At 46.2% G+C, this 21,570-nt stretch overlaps 1 protein-coding gene across 3 annotated transcripts in view; it reads left to right on the top strand.

Moving 5' to 3' along the window:
• VPS8 (VPS8 subunit of CORVET complex) overlaps window positions 1-21,570 on the top strand; it is a 233,405-nt gene that overhangs the window by 122,044 nt on the left and 89,791 nt on the right. For all 3 annotated transcript variants that reach the window (XM_063932991.1, XM_063932993.1, XM_063932992.1), the window contains 5 exons: window positions 38-109; window positions 6,886-7,005; window positions 8,278-8,334; window positions 9,770-9,852; window positions 21,256-21,340. In XM_063932991.1, the coding sequence (XP_063789061.1) occupies window positions 38-109; window positions 6,886-7,005; window positions 8,278-8,334; window positions 9,770-9,852; window positions 21,256-21,340 (417 nt within the window). The remainder of the gene's footprint in view (window positions 1-37; window positions 110-6,885; window positions 7,006-8,277; window positions 8,335-9,769; window positions 9,853-21,255; window positions 21,341-21,570) is intronic.

Below are 21,570 nucleotides of genomic sequence, written 5' to 3' on the forward strand. Positions count from 1 at the left end.
ACAGAATTATGAGGTTTCCCTGTGATTTGCTTTATAGACATTTGAGGACTTTACAAATGATAAACAAGCAGTGGAGCACCAGCAGCGGATCGTGGACATCTTACTGAAGGTGAGAGCCGCGGTGGCGTGATCTTTGTACATCCGTCTACACTAAACGTAAAACACACAATACCTTGTAACATTCCCAAATGTGCAGGGATTCCACATCAGCCATATAAAGCTACACTGCAAGGCTGATAGATTACATACATATTGTATGTCAGTGGCCTGATGGTATGTGTTACTCATATGTCCGTAAGAACATGGCTCATGTAGTATCCCTATAAGTCTGGATTGATGGAAGTCAACTCAGCGCAATGGACGTGTTTTGCCATCCCCATAGAGGTGACCAGGAAAACCTGCGATGTAAGGTGTACCAAATAATCGCTGATATGTGCGTAGACGGGCATCACGGTGACACCTGATGGCCCATGTTTTTTTTTTTTCCAAAGACCTTTTAGCATATATACCTGCGTTACAGGAGACTGCATATTGTTATGCTGTGCTAAAAAACATTTTAAGAGTCCCTCGATGTGTTTACGGACAGGAAGTGTGCTGTGCATTGGAAGAAGAGCTTCCCCCATCGTTACAAGCTTATCTCGTTTGTTCTGAGCTCATTCTTAAATGTTCCCTGATCTTTTTGTAAATCAGTCTTTCATTTTAGGTTCAGTAGTCCATCAAGGTAATAGTCATCATTTCATGTGGTTGGAAAATAGTTATAGAAATTTCAAGTAAAATGAATCCTCCTATTCTATAAATGTTATTGCAATACTGTTATTTATTTGATTGTGTAAATTGTACCCTTTTACACTTTTTACGCCGTTTAATCACAGTTGGAGTGGGGCTTTGATAGTTGTCACATTCACCCACTGTAGAGACGAAGACAGAGTTGTCTCCGTCTCCAAAAATAAAACTCATCCTTCAGTGACTGCACTGCTGTCGGGAGCCAGCCAGGTAGGGTACAGGGCGGGCCGGGGCAATGTTTGCCACACTGTGGGGGGGGCGGGGGGGGGGGTCCTGGGTGACCGCCCCATCCACACCACCCATGACACTCTGATAACATGCTCATAAGTCAGGCCATCTACATGCGTCTAACTAGCCCATGACACCCATCACATTTCCAGAACATACACTGTGTGTGTGTGTGTGTATATATATATATATATATATATTTCTCTGACGTCCTAGTGGATGCTGGGAACTCCGTAAGGACCATGGGGAATAGCGGCTCCGCAGGAGACTGGGCACAAAAGTAAAGCTTTAGGACTACCTGGTGTGCACTGGCTCCTCCCCCTATGACCCTCCTCCAAGCCTCAGTTAGATTTTTGTGCCCGGCCGAGAAGGGTGCACACTAGGGGCTCTCCTGAGCTTCTTAGTGAAAGTTTAGTTTTAGGTTTTTTATTTTCAGTGAGACCTGCTGGCAACAGGCTCACTGCATCGAGGGGAGAAGAAGCGAACTCACCTGCGTGCAGAGTGGATTGGGCTTCTTAGGCTACTGGACACCATTAGCTCCAGAGGGACCGAACACAGGCCCAGCCTCGGAGCTCGGTCCCAGAGCCGCGCCGCCGGCCCCCTTACAGAGCCAGAAGCAAGAAGAGGTCCGGAAAATCGGCGGCAGAAGACATCCTGTCTTCACCAAGGTAGCGCACAGCACTGCAGTTGTGCGCCATTGCTCCTCAGCACACTTCACACTTCGGTCACTGAGGGTGCAGGGCGCTAGGGGGGGGCGCCCTGAGCAGCAATAAAAACACCTTGGCTGGCGAAAATACATCACATATAGCCCCCAGGGCTATATGGATGAATTTTAACCCCTGCCAGATTCCACAGAAAAACGGGAGAAAAGGCCGCCGAGAAGGGGGCGGAGCCTATCTCCTCAGCACACTGGCGCCATTTTCTCTCACAGCTCCGTTGGAGGGAAGCTCCCTGGCTCTCCCCTGCAGTTACTACACTACAGAAAGGGGTTAAAAAAGAGAGGGGGGCACTAATTAGGCGCAGTATAACAATACAGCAGCTATAAGGGGAAAAACACTTATATAAGGTTATCCCTGTATATATATATATATATAGCGCTCTGGTGTGTGCTGGCATACTCTCCCTCAGTCTCCCCAAAGGGCTAGTGGGGTCCTGTCCTCTATCAGAGCATTCCCTGTGTGTGTGCTGTGTGTCGGTACGTTGTGTCGACATGTATGAGGAGGAAAATGGAGGCGGAGCAATTGCCTGTAACAGAGATGTCACCCCCTAGGGAGTCGACATCTGAGTGGATGAGCTTATGGAAGGAATTATGTGAGTCAGCTCTTTACAAAAGATTGATGACATGAGACAGCCGGCGACTCAGCCTGTGCCTGTCCAGGTGTCTCAAAAGCCATCAGGGGCTCTAAAACGCCCGTTACTGCAGATGGCAGATACAGACGCCGACACGGATACTGACTCCAGTGTCGACGATTAAGAGACGAATGTGACTTCCAGTAGGGCCACACGTTACATGATTGAGGCTATGGAAAATGTTTTTACACATTTCTGATAATACCAGTACCACTAAAAAGGGTATTAAGTTGGGTGAGAAAAAACTGCCTGTAGTTTTTCCTGCATCTGAGGAATTAAATGAAGTGTGTGATGATGCGTGGGTTTCCCCCGATAAAAACTGTTAATTCCTAAAAAGTTATTAGCATCATACCCCTTCCCGCCAGAGGATAGGGCACGTTGGGAAACACCCCCTAGGGTGAATAAAGCGCTCACACGCTTGTCTAAACAGGTGGCACTACCGTCCCCGGATACGGCCGCCCTTAAGGAACCTGCTGACAGAAAGCAGTAAAATATCCTAAAATGTATATACACTCACACGGGTGTGATACTGCGACCAGCAATCGCCTCAGCCTGGATGTGCAGTGCTGGGGTGGCTTGGTCGGATTCCCTGACTGACAATATTGATACCCTAGATAGGGACAGTATATTACTGACTATAGAGCATTTAAAAGATGCATTTCTATATATGCGTGATGCACAGAGGGATATTTGCCGACTGGCATCAAGTGTAAGTGCGCTGTCCATTTCTGCCAGAAGAGGGTTATGGACAAGACAGTGGTCAGGTGATGCTGATTCCAAAAGGCATATGGAAGTATCGCATTATAAAAGGGAGGAGTTATTTGGGGTAGGTCTAACAGACCTGGTGGCCACGGCAACGGCTGGAAAATCCACATTTTTACCCCAGGTAGCCTCTCAACATAAGAAGACGCCGTATTATCAGGCGCAGTCCTTTGGGCCCCATAAGGGCAAGCGGGCAAAAGGCTCCTCATTTCTGCCCCGTGGCAGAGGGAGAGGAAAAAGGCTGCAGCAAACAGCCAGTTCCCAGGAACAGAAGCCCTCTCCCGCCTCCGCAAAGTCCTCAGCATGACGCTGGGGCTTTACAAGCGGACTCAGGCACGGTGGGGGCCCGTCTCAAAAATTTCAGCGTGCAGTGGGCTCACTCACAGGGGACCCCTGGATCCTTCAGGTGGTATCTCAGGGGTACAAATTGGAATTCGAGACGTCTCCCCTTCGCCGTTTTCCTAAAGTCTGCTGTACCGACGTCTCCCTCCGACAGGGAGGCGGTATGGGAAGCCATTCACAAGCTGTATTCCCAGCAGGTGATAATCAAGGTACCCCTCCTACAACAGGGAAAAGGGTATTATTCCACGCTGTTTGTGGTACCGAAGCCGGACGGCTCGGTGAGACCTAATTTAAATCTGAAATCCTTGAACACTTACATACAAAGGTTCAAATTCAAGATGGAGTCACTCAGAGCGGTGATGGCAAACCTGGAAGAAGGGGATTATATGGTGTCTCTGGACATCAAGGATCCTTATCTCCATGTCCCAATTTACCCTTCTCACCAAGGGTACCTCAGGTTTGTGGTACAGAACTGTCACTATCAGTTTCAGACGCTGCCGTTTGGTTTGTCCACGGCACCCCGGGTCTTTACCAAAGTAATGGCCGAAATGATGATACTCCTTCGAAGGAAGGGAGTTTTAATTATCCCTTACTTGGACGATCTCCGGATAAGGGCAAGATCCAGGGAACGGTTGGTAGTCGGGGTAGCACTATCTCAAGTAGTGTTGCGGCAGCACGGTTGGATTCTTAATATTCCAAAATCGCAGCTGATCCCGACGACACGTCTTCTATTCTTAAGGATGATCCTGGACACAGTCCAGAAAAAGGTGTTTCTCCAGGAGGAGAAAGCCAGGGAGTTATCCGAACTAGTCAGAAACTTCCTAAAACCAGGCCAATTGTCAGTGCAGCAGTGCACAAGGGTCCTGGGAAAAATGGTGGCTTCCTACGAAGCAATTCCATTCGGCAGATTCCACGCAAGAACTTTCCAGTGGGATCTGCTGGAAAAGTGGTCCGGATCGCATCTTCAGATGCATCAGCGGATAACCCTGTCACCAAAGACAAGGGTGTCTCTCCTGTGGTGGTTGCAGAGTGCTCATCTTCTAGAGGGCGCAGATTCGGCATTCAGGACTGGGTCCTGGTGACCACGGATGCCAGCCTGCGAGGCTGGGGAGCAGTCACACAGGGAAGGAATTTCCAGGGCTTGTGGTCAAGCCTGGAGACATCACTTCACATAAATATCTTGGAGCTAAGGGCCATTTACAATGCCCTAAGCCAAGCAAGACCTCTACTTCAAGGTCAGCCGGTGCTGATCCAGTCGGACAACATCACGGCAGTCGCCCACGTAGAGAAGCTGCAAGGATTTTTCGCTGGGCGGAAAATCATGTGATAGCATTGTCAGCAGTGTTCATTCCGGGAGTGGACAACTGGGAAACAGACTTCCTCAGCAGAAGTCTTCCACATGATTGTAAACCGTTGGGAAAAACCAAAGGTGGACATGATGGCGTCCCGCCTAAACAAAAAAAAAAATTGGACAGGTATTACGCCAGGTCAAGGGACCCTCAGGCAATAGCTGTGGACGCTCTGGTAACACCGTGGGTGTACCAGTCAGTGTATGGGTTCCCTCCTCTTCCTCTCTTACCAAAAGTATTGAGAATTATAAGACGGAGGGGAGTAAGAACTATACTCGTGGCTCCGGATTGGCCAAGAAGGACTTGGTACCCGGAACTTCAAGAGATGCTCACGGAGGAACCGTGGCCTCTACCTCTAAGAAGGTACCTACTACATCAAGGACCCTATTTTTTCCAAGACTTACCGCGGCTGCGTTTGACGGCAGGGCGGTTGAACGCCGGATCCTGAAGGAAAAAGGCATTCCGGATGAAGTCATCCCTACCCTGATCAAAGCCAGGAAGGATGTAACCGCAAAGCATTATCACCGCATTAGGCGAAAATATGTTGCGTGGTGCGAGGCCAGTAAGGCCCAGATGGAGGAATTTCAACTAGGTCGATTCCTGCATTTCCTGCAAACAGGAGTGTCTATGGGCCTAAAATTGGGGTCCATTAAGGTTCAAATTTCGGCCCTGTCAATTTTCTTCCAGAAAGAACTAGCTTCAGTTCCTGAAGTTCAGACGTTTGTAAAAGGGGTACTGCATATACAGTCTCCTTTTGTGCCTCCAGTGGCACCTTGGGATCTCAATGTAGTTTTGGGGTTGCCTAAAGTCACAATGGTTTGAACCACTTGAATCTGTGGAGTTAAAATATCTCACATGGAAAGTGGTCATGCTGTTGGCCCTGGCCTAGGCCAGGCGCGTGTCAGAATTGGCGGCTTTATCCTGTAAAAGCCCTTATCTGATCTTCCATTCAGACAGGGCGGAATTGAGGACTCGTCCTCATTTTCTCCCTAAGGTGGTTTCAGCGTTTCATCTGGACCAACCTACTGTGGTACCTGCGGCTACTAGTGACTTGGAGGACTCCAAGTTGTTGGACATAGTCAGGGCCCTGAAAATATATGTTTCCAGGACGGCTGGAGTCAGAAAATCTGACTCGCTGTTTATCCTGTATGCACCCAACAAGCTGGGTGCTCCTGCTTCTAAGCAGACTATTGCTCGTTGGATTTGTAATACAATTCAGCTTGCACATTCTGTGGCAGGCCTGCCACAGCCAAAATCTGTAAAAGCCCATTCCACAAGGAAGGTGGGCTCATCTTGGGCGGCTGCCCGAGGGGTCTCGGCTTTACAACTTTGCCGAGCAGCTATTTGGTCAGGGGCAAACACGTTTGCTAAATTCTACAAATTTGATACCCTGGCTGAGGAGGACCTGGAGTTCTCTCATTCGGTGTTGCAGAGTCATCCGCACTCTCCCGCCCGTTTGGGAGCTTTGTAAAAATCCCCATGGTCCTTACGGAGTTCCCAGCATCCACTAGGACGTCAGAGAAAATAAGAATTTACTTACCGATAATTCTATTTCTCGTAGTCCGTAGTGGATGCTGGGCGCCCATCCCAAGTGCGGATTGTCTGCAATACTTGTACATAGTTATTGTTACAAAAATCGGGTTATTATTGTTGTGAGCCATCTTTTCAGAGGCTCGTCTGTTATCATGCTGTTAACTGGGTTCAGATCACAGGTTGTACGGTGTGATTGGTGTGGCTGGTATGAGTCTTACCCGGGATTCATAAATCCTTCCTTATTGTGTACGCTCGTCCGGGCACAGTATCCTAACTGAGGCTTGGAGGAGGGTCATAGGGGGAGGAGCCAGTGCACACCAGGTAGTCCTAAAGCTTTACTTTTGTGCCCAGTCTCCTGCGGAGCCGCTATTCCCCATGGTCCTTACGGAGTTCCCAGCATCCACTACGGACTACGAGAAATAGAATTATCGGTAAGTAAATTCTTATTATATATATTAACACGTGTATATTTATTTATATGTCTAAAATATGCAAATTATGCCAAAGTTTTTGGCTAATTTTTTTTTTTACTTAACAGGTTATGGTTGAGAACTCTGACTTCACGCCTTCCCAGGTGGGATGTCTCTTCACATTCCTGGCGCGTCAGCTGGCGAAACCAGATAATACGCTCTTCGTCAACAGAGTGCTTTTTGACCAGGTTGGGATGACCACTGCTCCTCCTACTTGATTTTACCTAGAAATCCATTATGCTAAAATGTTATTTTTAAACACTAGGTCAGGTAACACAGAAGACTGTATATTTAATTGAGTAGACAGTATGTAAATTGCTCCTTTATAAAGCTGATGATTGCCATTAGTTTATATCTCTGTTGTTCTCAGGCATAATAAAACCACTTATCCAGGCCACTCGCACTGCGGTATTATAGGCCGTATCGTGCAGTCTCGGTGGCCTGGAAATGACTGTGGTGCACGCAATAAAGTGACTGATTTATATCTGCCTGTATGCCCAGTCACCTTCAGATCGCAGGAACAGGCCCTAGGCATGCCACAAGTTGGGCAATACTTGCTAATTGTTATGTTGCCACCGCCAGGAGAACCCAGAAGTGAAATATTTGTATCCTTATGTATCACATTTTGTATCATCGTGACCACGCCCACTACAGTTAGGGGCAGCACCATGATAATGAAATATCTCTGGGGAAAGTGGGCGAGATGTGGTAGGTTACACCACTCTTCCAGAAGACCAGGAGAACTTCCTGAAATTCACGAGTACCCACGCGTTTCGGGAGTGTGGGCAAGTATACTATAGGCACAATATTCAGCAAGTATAATATAGGCACAATATTCATCATGTCAATCTGAAGAGTAGAGTTCTGATTTGGTCAAGTGGTCAGTGATGCATACTGTATGACAAAGATCTGTATTCTAGATATATATATAGTGCCGCTCTATACCTGCTAAAGAGTCACTTTGAGATGGAACAGTCCTTGGGCCTAATTCAGTCCTGATCACAACAGCAAATTTGTTAGCAAATGGGCAAAACCATGTGCACTGCAGATGGGGCATGCACTGCATATGGGGCAGACGTAACATGTGCAGAGAGAGTTAGATTTGGGTGGGGTGTGTTCAAACTGAAATCTAAATTGCAGTGTAAAAATAAAGCAGCCTGTATTTACCCTGCACAGAAACACTATAACCCACCCAAATCTAACTCTTTCTGCACATGTTATATCTATCCCCCCTGCAGTGCACATGATTTTGCCTAACTGCTAACAAATTTGTTGCTGCGATCAGGTCTGAATTAGGCCCCTTGGTGGGTAGGAGTTAGTGAAGAGTGGTATAGTGCTTGGGAATGGTATAATGAACAAAGCTTGCTATTAGGCCTAGTCCCTGTATATTACACATGCTGAGGATCATATTATAATAGAGGTGTAGTTAATGACAGTGTCCCTCTCTTTTATTCTTCTAGGTTCTGGAGTTCTTATGTAGCCCAGATGACGATTCCCGACACTCGGAGAGACAGCAGGTACCTAATATGCATGAGTGTTGTGCCAGACATCTGCCGATAACAACTTTTACCAAAATCGGTTCAAATATCCCCAAATGTCTCTGAAGCCATGGTAATGGAAGAGGAGTCGAATCATGATTCCAACTCCCGAAGGCACATGGCACATATTACCAAATGTACAAGTAGACAATAGATTGGTTCAACTCTGATGTTATTCTAAATAACAAGCAAACAACAAAGGGATATTTGTTGGGAGGGAGAACAAAATAGAGGAACATGGTCTTAGGGGGGAACTGATCTGTTCCTCTATATCCTACAGTAATGTGTCTGGTCTCCTACTGGTTGCAGTTATGTGACTGTCGGACACATAACCACCCCTAAATCCTGCCCGGTAACAATCCCAAACAGCAGGGGCTATTCCCACTTGTGGGTGTCCACAAAACCCATAGAGTGGGAATAGAACCTGTGTCAAGCGCAGTGAGCCACCGAGCACGCTAGGGGCTTGTTGCGCTCGCCCCCCCCTGCCGGCATTTCACTGCCAGGATACCGGCGTCGGTATGCTGAGATGGTCACGCATACCCGCCGTTCCACTTTTCTGAGGTCAGTCATAAAAACATTATAGGGGTATATTCAATTGAAGTCGGATCCATTCCGACATTCATTCCGACCTGGGCTATTCAATGTCATCTCAATTTGACTTTTAAAAAAGTTGAATTGAGATGCGGGAGCTGAGACAGGGGAGAGCCGCGGGCAGACGAGGGAGAGCAGCGTTACAGCCACTGCTGTAGCGCAGCTTTTCCCCGTCTGCCCGCGGCTCTCCCCCATCTCCCCTTCCCCTGTCTCTCTCTCTGCCTCTCCCTGTCCCCACATCACAGCCACCGCTCACAGCAGCGTCCACCCGGCTCCAGCAAGTGAGGTCTCGCTTGCTGGAGCCGGGTGGACACCACTGTGAGCGGTGGCTGTGACACATCCTCCGGCGCTGCTCTCCCGGTCTGCCCGCGGCTCTCCCCGTCTCTGCTCCCGCATCTCACTTCGACTTTTTTTTAAAGTCGATTTGAGATGGTCGAAAAAGGGGTCCAAAACCTGTCGGTTTTGGCCCCGTTTTTGACACAAGCATGCGGATCGACAGCTATTCCGCCGATCCACGTGCTTTTCGACAAGTAGAAATCCTTGACTTGACGAATAATATGGGGTTAGATTGAATAGGTTGGAACCCCTTCCGACCTAAAAAAGTCGAAAACTGCCGTCTCTTCGACAGACGCCAGCTTTCAACTTCAGTCAAATATACCCCATAGATAGATGAATAACCGAATAACAAAAGTGCAATATAAAATAAGACGTTATAAGTGGAATTGGACCTTATTATGGACTGATTACTATTATGCCCGGTTCCTGTTCTTTCTATTAGACCGCTCTTTGCCTTCTGACACATTTACTCTGATTTCTTTCTTAGGTTCTTCTAGAACTGCTCCAGGCCGGAGGAATTGTCCAGTTTGAGGAGAACAGACTGATCCACCTAGCGGAGCGAGCCCAATTGTATGACCGTTTCCCTATAACATGTTGTATTGTCTATATTTGTTATCTCGCCTTCTATGCTACATCAGAATGGTTGTGTATCACCTCCCCATATATAATACAGATTACCAGCCCGCCACTGTTAACCATACGCTTGGTTTTACACGTTTCATGGCCATACAGGATGGGATTTTACAACCTATTAGGTGACTTCAGAACTTTTTATGAGAAGCGTTTATGGGCCAAAAACACTGCAGATTCCATCCAGCGCCTTATTGTGCATGTGCCCACTTTTGATATAGGAGTTTTGGCCTTGCGTGGTTTGAGTAACATAGTAAATGAGGGGTTAAATAGAGGCAAAATGCCCATCGTGTTCAACCTGTATTCTGTATTAAGTTGAGTTTATTATAATGTACCTGCTGAAGTAATGCTTTATGACTAGTTAACAACTATAAATCATGTTCCATCCGGATTATCAACATCAATATTTTAAATGTTGTAATCTTGGATATCATTTTCAATCAGAAATTTATCCAATCTGTTTTTAAATGCATTTACAGAGTCCGCCATTACCACCTTCCCTAACAGGGAATTCCAAATCCTGATTGCCCTAACAGTGAAGAACCCTTTCCTACGTTGCATACAGAATTTTCTCTCCTCCAGCCGCAGCGAGTGCCCACGTGTCCTAAACAGAGTTCTTTTAATAAATAATTCCTCTGATAACTCTTTGTAATGACCCTTTACATATTTGAAGATATTAATAATGTCCCCTCTTAGGCGCCTCTTTTCCAGTGTATACATATATAACCTAGTAAGCCTTTCCTCGTAATCCAGTCCCTCTAGCCCCCTAATCAATTTAGTTGCTCGCCTTTGAACCCTTTCGAGTTCACCGATATCTTTTTTTATACAGTGGTGTCCAAAATTGAACACAGTATTCCAGGTGCGGACGTACCAATGATTTGTACAGGGGCAGAATTACATCCTCGTCCCTTGTCTCGATTCCCCGTTTTATGCACGCTAGGTCCTTACTTGCCTTCTTTACTGCGTTTTGACATTTTGTACGGTTATTAAGCCTATTATCAATGAGTACCCCCAAATCTTTTTCCAATACTGTTACCCCTAGACTTTCCCCTATTTAATATGGAGGATGCAAGTTTGTTTTTAGTCCCGGAATGCATAATCTTGCATTTTTCTATATTGAACCTCTTTCTCCATTTAGACGCCCAGATTTCAAGTTTAGATAAGTCATTCTGTAGAGACTCCACATCTATTTCCAAATGAATTACCCTACACAGTTTAGTATCATCTGTAAAGATTGACACTGTGCTTTCCAGGCCTATTTATAAGTCATTGATAAATATGTTGAACAGTAGTGGCCCGAGTACGGAGCCTTGTGGTATACCGCTGACTACTGGTGTGCAGCTTGAGGACTTCACGTTGACCACTTCTCGCTGTACCCTGTTATCCAGCCAGTTACTTATCCATGTACAGTTTTTCCTCGGACAAGCTCCTTTGATTTGATGATCAGTCTCCTGTGAGGCACTGTATCGAATGCTTTTGCAAAATCTAAGTAGACCACATCCACTGCTTTTTCCTGGTCAAGATTGTCGCTCACTTCCTGATAGAAGCTAACTAAGTTAGTTTGACATGATCTGTCCCTCACAAACCCATCTTGGTTCTTGCTAATAATCTTAGCGGTCTGCAGATAATCCTGTATGCTATCCCTTACAATTCCTTCCAACATTTCTCTTTCATCCACTAGGGGACACTGGAGTCCTATACAGTAGGGGTGTGAAGCTTGCAACCGGAGGTGTGGCACAATCTAAAAATTAGCATTGTCTGCACAGCCGGCTCCTCCCCCTTCACATCCCTCCTCCCTCAGTTTGAAACATTGTGGTAGGAGGAAAGAAGCACAAGATGGGAGCTCCTGCTCCATATAGCATTATTATTTATATATATATATTATTTTTTTTGTTTTGTTCTGACTGGCCTAATCCCTCCTAACTAAAAGGAGGGTAGAGGCTTTACCTAAAGAGAAACTGCCCAATCCCTCCTAAATAAAAGGAGGGTGCAGGTTTAACCACAAGAAGAAAGACTGCGTCAACCTAATAAAAGGGGGACAAAAGTCTTCAAAACGGAGAGACAAGTACCCCAGCTAAAGGGATCTACATCTCTCTACAGCAAAATCCAGAAGCACAGAGTCAGGAGTGTCTCAGGGTACTGTGAGTACTGGTGGTAACAAGGGCCCTAGTTCATAAAATTATGATCTTCGTGCAGGAGATCTTTGTAATGTTAGTCCCTCTGCACGCTGCTGTCTTCTGGTAAACTTGACTGCCAGTGCAGCATCGCCCGCTGCAGCCCTCCCTCCCTCCATGCTGGTGTCTCCCGGCCGCAGCAGCTCTCGCGCAGTGATCCTGTGGGCGCGCTCCCTCCCTCCACCACCTCTGCGCCTAGGGATGGTGTCCACCGCGGCTGACAGCCGCAGCAGTTCTCCTGCGCTACCCTTGCTACAGGTTTCTGTGGTAATCCCGGGCAGGCTAGCGGCGCGGCTCCCCCGCCGTAGGCACAGCGCGGACTCTCGGCTCCCGATATGTATCAGTTCCCCCGCCCGCCCCCCTTCCTTTGCAGCGCTGGGGGAGACACAGCGCGGCTGCCAGCGGCCGCCACTCAAAGCGGGGAGAAATCTGCTGCTTCAGTTTAATGGGCTAAGGTTCCCATAGACTAAACCAAAAGTCATGGGTTCTAATCTCCATTGGTTCACACAGCGGGGCGCTTAGGAAGCGCGCCCGCCGCCCGCTCAAACGGTATCTCGTCCCCTCCCGCCGCCAGCGGAGGACTGGGGGAGACGGCAAGGGGGATATGTTAGAAAGAGGCAGAAGACCTCTTGTTGGTAAATCGGCCTGAAGCAGCTGTAAAGGGGACAAAGTGATCAGGGGACGCCTTTAAAATATATATATATATATATATATTACATGTAATTGGCGGCCTTTTTAAAACTGTTTGGAGGCGCCAAAAGGGCTCCATAGGAGGTATTACGCCCCCTTTAGATTAGACAGGCTTCCAGGCCAGTCAGAGTAGAGGGAGGGGTTTTTATAATAGAGCAACTACTCCCTCTACTGGAGATTTGTATATTAGGACTCTGCTGCAATGGATTTTCAATGCATTTATGATATATATTTTCAAGGGACATCTAAACAAAAGATCCCGACGAAATAAAGGGAACGACTGGTTCACAACCCCGACCTCAGAACTGAAATACAGTTGGGTGTGCGAGGGTTGCAACGAGGCTGGTGATATTATTATTATTATTATTATCATTATTATTATTATTATTATTATTATTATTATTATAGAAAAAAATTATTTTTTATTTTTATTTTTTTGTGTGTGTATTATATACAAAAAGATCCAGCTAGGTGGATCCAGTGTACCTTTAATCCCATCACCCGTACGGTCTTTCTGTTCCCATTATAAAGGGGGAAAGCACTGTGGAGCGCTCTCTGGGGTGCGGCTTCGAAAGTCAAAAGCACTTACCAAGAACACTAGAACTTATTATGGATACAAACTGTAATAAGATGAGCGTTAGTTTGGGCGACCCCCGGGTATGCGTTCCCTGACAAATATTTCAATGGAAATGTCAGAATCCCGCAGCAGTCAGTAAGGGCTGAGGGATTCTACGAGACCATGGAGGAATTTCTAATTTAAATTAATCCCTCCTGCGCAAGCATTAAGCAAGGTGAACAAGGCAGTTAATAGAATCCTTCCCATCTTACACGATGGAGGAAGAGGGTCTTATTAGCGGGGCGCTTAGGAAGCGGGGAGAAGACAATGTCCCCTATGCCTAGCGTGACCACCTTAAAGGATATGTCATGTCCCGAAGGTAGACACTGCATTAAAATAAATTTTTGTAGCAGCACATTGTCGCATGGGCTGGGCGTAAGAAAGTAGCCTGGAGGAAAATTCTCAGCGGAGCATATTCGAGAATCTGCGACTTCTATGTTCCAGGCTTCAAAGGACACTAGTAAAATAGCGTCCTGCATCTCGGTTTCGCCCATTTCGGCTAGAGGATTTTTATGGCTCAGAGAAGGGCGAGTGGGCTCCGATCCCAAGAATAGAGACTATTACATATGGGGGTTAGATGTTATTGGTCCTGAGTTAGACAAGTGGATTTCGCAGTCAACGGCAGTGAGATCTACCTTTCTACCTAATTCTTACTCAGGAGGTAGAGGTCGTTCACAGTCGACACAGAAGGCAGGACAAACCTGCTCACAAACCCGTGGCATGACGAACCTGCTCACAAACCCGTGGCATGACAGTCTCCCTGTTCACCTGGGGTCCCCCTTGGTGGGTGCAGAGTTGGAAGGTTTTCGGGACGCCTGGGCCAAAGCCTCACCAGACTTTTGGGTCAAGGATACAGTTTCAAAAACGTCCACACAGTCCGTTTCTTTACAGCTTGAGGTCTTAGGTGCCCGTTGCGAGCAGGAGCATTACAGACGGCAAATTCAAAGACTTCTGCATACAAGGGGTTATGTCACCAGTCCCGGATCCTTAAAGAGGAACGGGACTTTATTCAAATCTTTTGGTAGTGCACATTACCTTCATATCCCGATTTGGACCCACCGCCATGCTTAAGGTTGCACAGGTGAAGGATCACTACCAATTCAGGGCCCTGAATCTTTACAAAGATCATACCGATAATGGTGACAGGATTGAGACAGTTAGGGGTCACAATCATACCTTATCTAGAGCCTCATCTCAGGAACAGCTGATAAAGGATGCTCAAACATCTCATCAATTTTTCATTCAACATGGGTGGATTGTGAACTTCCAAACAATCCAACCTAATGCCAACTGGATACAGTATAATTGAGAGTATTCCTACCAGAGAACAAGAGCCAGGACTCACAGAGGTTAGTGGCTCAGGTACTAAAGACACAGACGGTTTCTCTACACCTCTGTAGGCGATTTCTAGGGAAGATAGTGGCGTCGTTGAAGCTATCCAACACGGCAGACTTCATTCCCGACCATTCCAGATGAACCGCATTGCTCACAAGAGCAGGTTCACACTGGCTTCTACATCGAAGAATCCGACTTCCACTACGCATACGAACCTCCTCGATTTGGTGGTCGTTGCACAAGAATCTCGCAGTAGGCAAAGAGATTCGGCATTTGGGATTGGAGGATCCTGACAACGGACGCCAGTCTCACAGGTTGGGGTGCAGTCCTGGGGGCACAGATTCCTCACGGTTTGCAGATGCAGGATGGACTAAATCCAGTCAGCTATTGCAGGTTTGAAACAAGGAGAGTTCATGGTATCCATGGACATAAAGGTTGGTGGTTACAGTAGAGCAGCCTACCCATAAACGTTCTCGAACTGAGAGCAGTTTACAATGCGCTCTTCATAGCCGATTACCTAGTCATGGGTCAACACTAAAAGATACTGCCGGACAATGTCATGACGACGGCTTACATAAACCGTCAAGGAGGAACAAACAGCAGAATGGCGTTAAGGGTAGCCACAAAGATCTTGTTGTGGGCAGAAAGGCGAAACATAATCCTCTCGGCAGTGTTCATTCCAGGTGTGGAGAACTGGAAAGCAGATTATCGCAGTCGCCAGGAAATGCAGACAGGAGAGTGGTGCCTACTTCCACAGATTTTCGACATGGTGGCGAGGAGATGTGGTCTACCTCAAGTGGACCTAATGGCGTCTCGGCACAACCATCACCTGCCCAGATATGTGTCCAGGACAAAAGATCCAGCAGCAGAAGGAGTAGACGCATTAACACTTCCTTGGTGTTACAGAAGGGGTTACATATTTCCACCTTTCACACTCATGCCGAGAGTTTTAAAAAGAAGTGAAACAAGAATGAGTGTGGGCGATTCTAATAGCACCAGATTGGCTCCGCAGGAGTGGGTACTCAGACTTGCGGGTGTTCCTAGCGGAAGATCCTTGGCGGTTACCTCTGAGAGAGGACCTGCTATCTTAGGGACCGTTCCTATACTGAACAAGCTACGCTTAACGGCGTGGCTATTGAAACCCGGAAATTAAGAAACCGAGGGATACCGAGTACGGCTATTCCTACGAGGTTTGCTGTTAGAAAGCCTGTTACAGCCTTACACTACTACAGAATTTGGAAGAAGTACATGGACTGGTGTCCGGAAGGTGGGTGGAATTCGACGAACTTCCACTTACCAAAATTCTACTTTTCTTCAAGCTGGTCTAGATGGAGGACTGGGACTAGGTTCCTTTGAAGGTTCAGGTTTCAGCTCTTTCCATACTTTTGCAACAGCGGTTAGCATCCTTACAGAGGGTTCAAACCTTTTTACAGGGTGTTCTGAGGATACAACCTATTTTCCGTACTCCCACTACGCCGTGGGACTTAAATTTAGTGTTGGAATTTTTTTCTGATGACCAACTTTTGAGCCGTTGGAAGAACAGACCTGAAATATCTCTCTTGGAAGGTCACGTTATTACTTCCCTGGGCTTCGGCCAGGGGAGTTTCTGAGTTTGTAGCCTTATCATGTTAGACTCCGTTTTTACTTTTCCATGAGGATAGGGCAGAACAGATTGCCTTCCTAAGGTCGTTTCGGGTTTCACGTAAACCAGCTGATTGTAGTCCCATCTTTTCAGGGATGCGCAGATGGGGGCGTGTCTTGGGATATTGTCCGAGCTTTACGAATATGCGTACAAGTTACGTTGTCCTTCAGAAGGTCAGACCATTTGTTTGTTCTTTGTTGATTTGTTGATTGAGCAGCTTCCAAATTGTTTGTCTGCTTGTTTGCATGAGGCATTGAATGGGAGCAGCATTTGGAAGGCATGCTGTTCCTTGTAGTGCCAATGGGAGATCCTGGGGGTGGCTCCCTGGTAAGTTAGCTCTCAGCCTGGAACTGTTTTAGTAATGGCCTTTATTATGAGGCATACTGTGACAAATTACATGGCCCAATGTGGGCACTGCTATCAAGTAGTTAGGACTGCTGTATCAGAGAAGCCGTGAAGTGGCCAGCAGCTAAACATGTGTTTGCAAACATTTGTGACGAATTCTCTGAATTTTATTACCAGATAGATTCAGGGATGGTTACAGGTAATTTTCAGTGTGCGGAGGGGAATCTGGGGGTGGGGATTTGCACCCCCCTTCCTCTTTGTTTGTTTGTCTGTGACCCCTCCCCCTTCCAGCACCTGATATATAATTATCTCCAGGTATGATTGAGCAGCTTCCAAATTGTTTGTCTGCTTGTGTGCATGAGGCATTGAATGGGAGCAGCATTTGGAAGGCATGCTGTTCCTTGTAGTGCCAATGGGAGATCCTGGGGGTGGCTCCCTGGTAAGTTAGCTCTCAGCCTGGAACTGTTTTAGTAATGGCCTTTATTATGAGGCATACTGTGACAAATTACATGGCCCAATGTGGGCACTGCTATCAAGTAGTTAGGACTGCTGTATCAGAGAAGCCGTGAAGTGGCCAGCAGCTAAACATGTGTTTGCAAACATTTGTGACGAATTCTCTGAATTTTATTACCAGATAGATTCAGGGATGGTTACAGGTAATTTTCAGTGTGCGGAGGGGAATCTGGGGGTGGGGATTTGCACCCCCCTTCCTCTTTCTTTGTTTGTCTGTGACCCCTCCCCCTTCCAGCACCTGATATATAATTATCTCCAGGTATGATTGAGCAGCTTCCAAATTGTTTGTCTGCTTGTGTGCATGAGGCATTGAATGGGAGCAGCATTTGGAAGGCATGCTGTTCCTTGTAGTGCCAATGGGAGATCCTGGGGGTGGCTCCCTGGTAAGTTAGCTCTCAGCCTGGAACTGTTTTAGTAATGGCCTTTATTATGAGGCATACTGTGACAAATTACATGGCCCAATGTGGGCACTGCTATCAAGTAGTTAGGACTGCTGTATCAGAGAAGCCGTGAAGTGGCCAGCAGCTAAACATGTGTTTGCAAACATTTGTGACGAATTCTCTGAATTTTATTACCAGATAGATTCAGGGATGGTTACAGGTAATTTTCAGTGTGCAGGGGAATCTGGGGGTGGGGATTTGCACCCCCCTTCCTCTTTGTTTGTTCTCTCTGATGGTCCAAAGTAGGTTTGGCCAGCATCTAAGCAGTCTTTGTCTAGATGGATTAGATTATATTTCCTGTGGTAACCAGGTTCCGGTTCCGACTGGTGCTCAGACCACCAGATAAGTGGGTGCCTCATGGGCGGCTGCCAGAGGGGCTTCCACTATTCAACTTTACAGAGCGGCGACGTGGTACTCATCCCACACGTTTCGCGAAATTTTACAAGTTTGATACTCTTGCGTCCGGAGACTCTAAGTTCGGACGTTTAGTTTTGCAGGCCACCGACAGCACTCCCTCCCTGGGGGATAACTTTGGGACGTCCCCTACTGTATAGGAATCCAGTGTCCCCTAGTGGATGAAAAAGAAAAGAGGATTTTGGTACTTACCGATAAATCCATTTCTCTGAATCCTCTAGGGGACACTGGACGCCCGCCTCGGTGCTGTCAACCTGCTGTGTTCAAAGTTCTTGTTCAAAAATTATGTGCAAACAGCATTAGTTATTCGATTAAGAGTTCTTGGTTGCTGTTTGATATGTTGTACGGTTCGGTTCCTCGCCATGTGCTATAGTATCATGTCCTATTCTCTCAGTCAAATTTTTCAAACTGAGGGAGGAGGGATGTGGAGGGGGAGGAGCCGGCTGTGCAGACAATACTAATTTTTAGATTGTGCCACACCTCCGGTTGCAAGCTTCACACCCCTACTGTATAGGACTCCAGTGTCCCCTAGAGGATTCAGAGAAATGGATTTATCGGTAAGTACCAAAATCCTCTTTTTCCCCACTATAGATGTCAAACTAACAGGTCTGTAGTTACCCGGATGATTTTTGGATCCCTTTTTAAATAAGGGCACTACCTCAGCTATACGCCAATCTTTCGGTATCATGCCTGATCTAATTGAACTATTGAAAATCAAGTATAGGGGTCTTGCTAGTTGTGACCTAAGCTCCATAAGAACCCTCGGGTGAAATCCATCAGGGCCAGGTGATTTATTAATCTTAATTTTGCTTAGTCTCTCCTGGACTACTTCTTCACTTAAACAAGTATCTAACCACGAATCATTACTGTCACTATCGTTATGCACTACTCCCACCGTCAGTTCTTCTCTGGTGAACACTGATGAAAAAAATTTGTTCACTATTTCTGCTTTTATTTCGTCATCATTTATCAATACTCCAAATTCATCTTTTATTGGAGTTATGCTCTCCTTTTTTAACCTTTTACTGTTTATGAATTTAAAAAACCTTTTAGGATTGCTTTTACTCTCTATAGCAATTTGCTTTTAGTTTTCAATTTTAGCTGCTCTTATTGCTTTTTTTGATCTTTTATTGCATTCCTTGTAGTACTGGAATGACTCCTCCTTTCCATTAGATTTAAATGCTTTGAAAGCACGCTTCTTTTTATCCATTTCTGCCTTGACCTTCTTGTTAAGCCACATCGGTTTGAGTTTGGTACTCCTGCGTTTACTGCCCATGGGAATAAATGTGTGAATATTGCTATCTAGCAACCCTTTTAAAGCATCCCACATTTCCTAAGTGTTCTTGCTATCAAACAAAACTTCCCACTCAATGTCAGCAACTGAAATTAGCAACTGAAATTAGCCTTCCTTAAGTTAATTGTTTTGGTTGAACCCTTATAGATATGTTTCCTGAAACTGATGTCGAATGTGATCATATAGTGATCACTGTTACCCAAACTCTCCCCAACTTTAGTATCCAATGTGATGTCCACATTATTAGTAATTACTAGATCCAGAGTAGTTTTACGCCTAGTTGTGTCCTCAACTAATTGAGACAAGTAGTGATCCTTTAATATATTTAAGAACCTGTTGCCCCTAGCTTTAACACATGAATCGTTACTCCAGTTTATATCAGGATACTTAAAATCTCCAATCACTAGGATGTCCCCCAATCCCGCATCCCTTTTGATTTGCTGCAAGAGTTGTTCTTCCTCATGTATGCTAATATCCGGCTGTGTGTAGCACGTGCCTATGACTAGTTTATTTGCATCAAAATCCCCACTTGAGATTTCAACCCTTAGTGACTCCACATTATCGCCAGTCCCGTCATAAATAACCTCCTTTAAGTATGGTTTAATTTACTTTAACATAAAGACATACACCTCCTTCTCTTTTGTTAGCCCTGTCCCTTCTGAAAAAAGAATACACCTCCGAGTTTGCAACCCAGTAGTGAGAGTCGTCCCACCATTTTTCCGTAATACCTATTATATCATACTCAGCCTTTGATTCTAACAATTCCAATTCCCCCATTTTACCTGCTAGGCTTCTTGCATTTAAGTTTAGTGGTTCCCTTGTCCGTTTGTTTTTTTAAAAGGTATCCTATCATGGTTTACTAGAGCCTCCCCAGAGTTACTCTAATGGACTGTCCTTCTCGCTTCCTCTCCACCCCCATCATACTTAAGACTGCCCATCTTACTCTTCTCTTTGATAGTAACATAGTAAATGAGTAGCTATATAATGGGGTATATTCAATTAAAGTCGGATCCATTCCGACATGCATTTGTTGGAATGGATCTGACAACCCCTATTCAAATATCATCTCAATTCGACTTTTTCAAGGAGGGGGGGGGGAAGCCGCGGGGAGATCAGCGGGGACAGCCACCGGAGATCAGTGCTACAGTAGCGCTGCAGGAGGATGTCACACAGCCGCCCGACCTCACAGCAGTGTCCTCCCGGCTCCAGCAAGCGTGACTTCACTTGCTGGAGCCGGGTGGAAGCTGCTGTGAGCAGTGCAGCTGTGTGACATCCTGCTGTAGCGCTAATCTCCCCTGTATGCCCGCCGGCTGTCCCCCCGTCTCCCTGCGGCTCCCCCCCTCTCCTCCTCTCGGGTCCCACATCTCTGTCCAACATTTTTTTATGTCGGACTGAGATGGTCGAAAAGGTTTTGGCCCCGTTTTCGACACAAGCACGTGGATCGGCAGCTATTCCACCGATCCACGTGCTTTTCAACAAGTTGAATGCCTCGACTTGTCGAAAAGCATTGAATAGGTCGAATCACGTTTCGACCTTAAAAAGTCGAAAACTGACGTCTTTTCGACAGACGCCAGTTTTCGACACCAATTGAATATACCCCAAAAAGTACTGTATGCCAGTAGTTCCCAGACTGCCTGTAGAGGTGCCACAGGTTGGTGGTCCAGGACCAAATCAAATGATTTATGCGGGCAGGTGACACTATAAGGGCGCATTACTTCCTGTGGGAGGAAATAGAGTATGGTGTTAGCCTTTATATAGAAGGCTATATGTGTTGTGCAGCTACACTTTCCATATAATTGAATGCGATGGTGTCATTGCCAAGTATAACAGAAACGTTTGTTTAACCATCTTTCATCTTCTTCTTCTATTTACTGTCCTAGCTACCAGATCTGCGAATTCATGTATGAGCGGAAACACCTGTATGACAAGATAATAGACTGTTATTTGCTGGATCCCATCAGAAAGGTACGTCTGGATTATTCATACTTCATCTTGTTCTCCTTCATAATTATCCCGGTTTCCATTAACCACCACATTAACCAGTCCTGTCCCCGAGAGGCAGACAGTGGAAAATAGTGTTGGTTCATACAGTACGTATGTCTATCTGCTGGTGAGAACGTGTAGTTATACTGTATAGGCTTTCTTACACAGTCCATAGGGATTGTCTGTTGCACAAATGTGGTTAGTCCATTTTA

Source organism: Pseudophryne corroboree, chromosome 7 (assembly GCF_028390025.1).
Source record: "Pseudophryne corroboree isolate aPseCor3 chromosome 7, aPseCor3.hap2, whole genome shotgun sequence".
NCBI lineage: Eukaryota > Metazoa > Chordata > Amphibia > Anura > Myobatrachidae > Pseudophryne > Pseudophryne corroboree.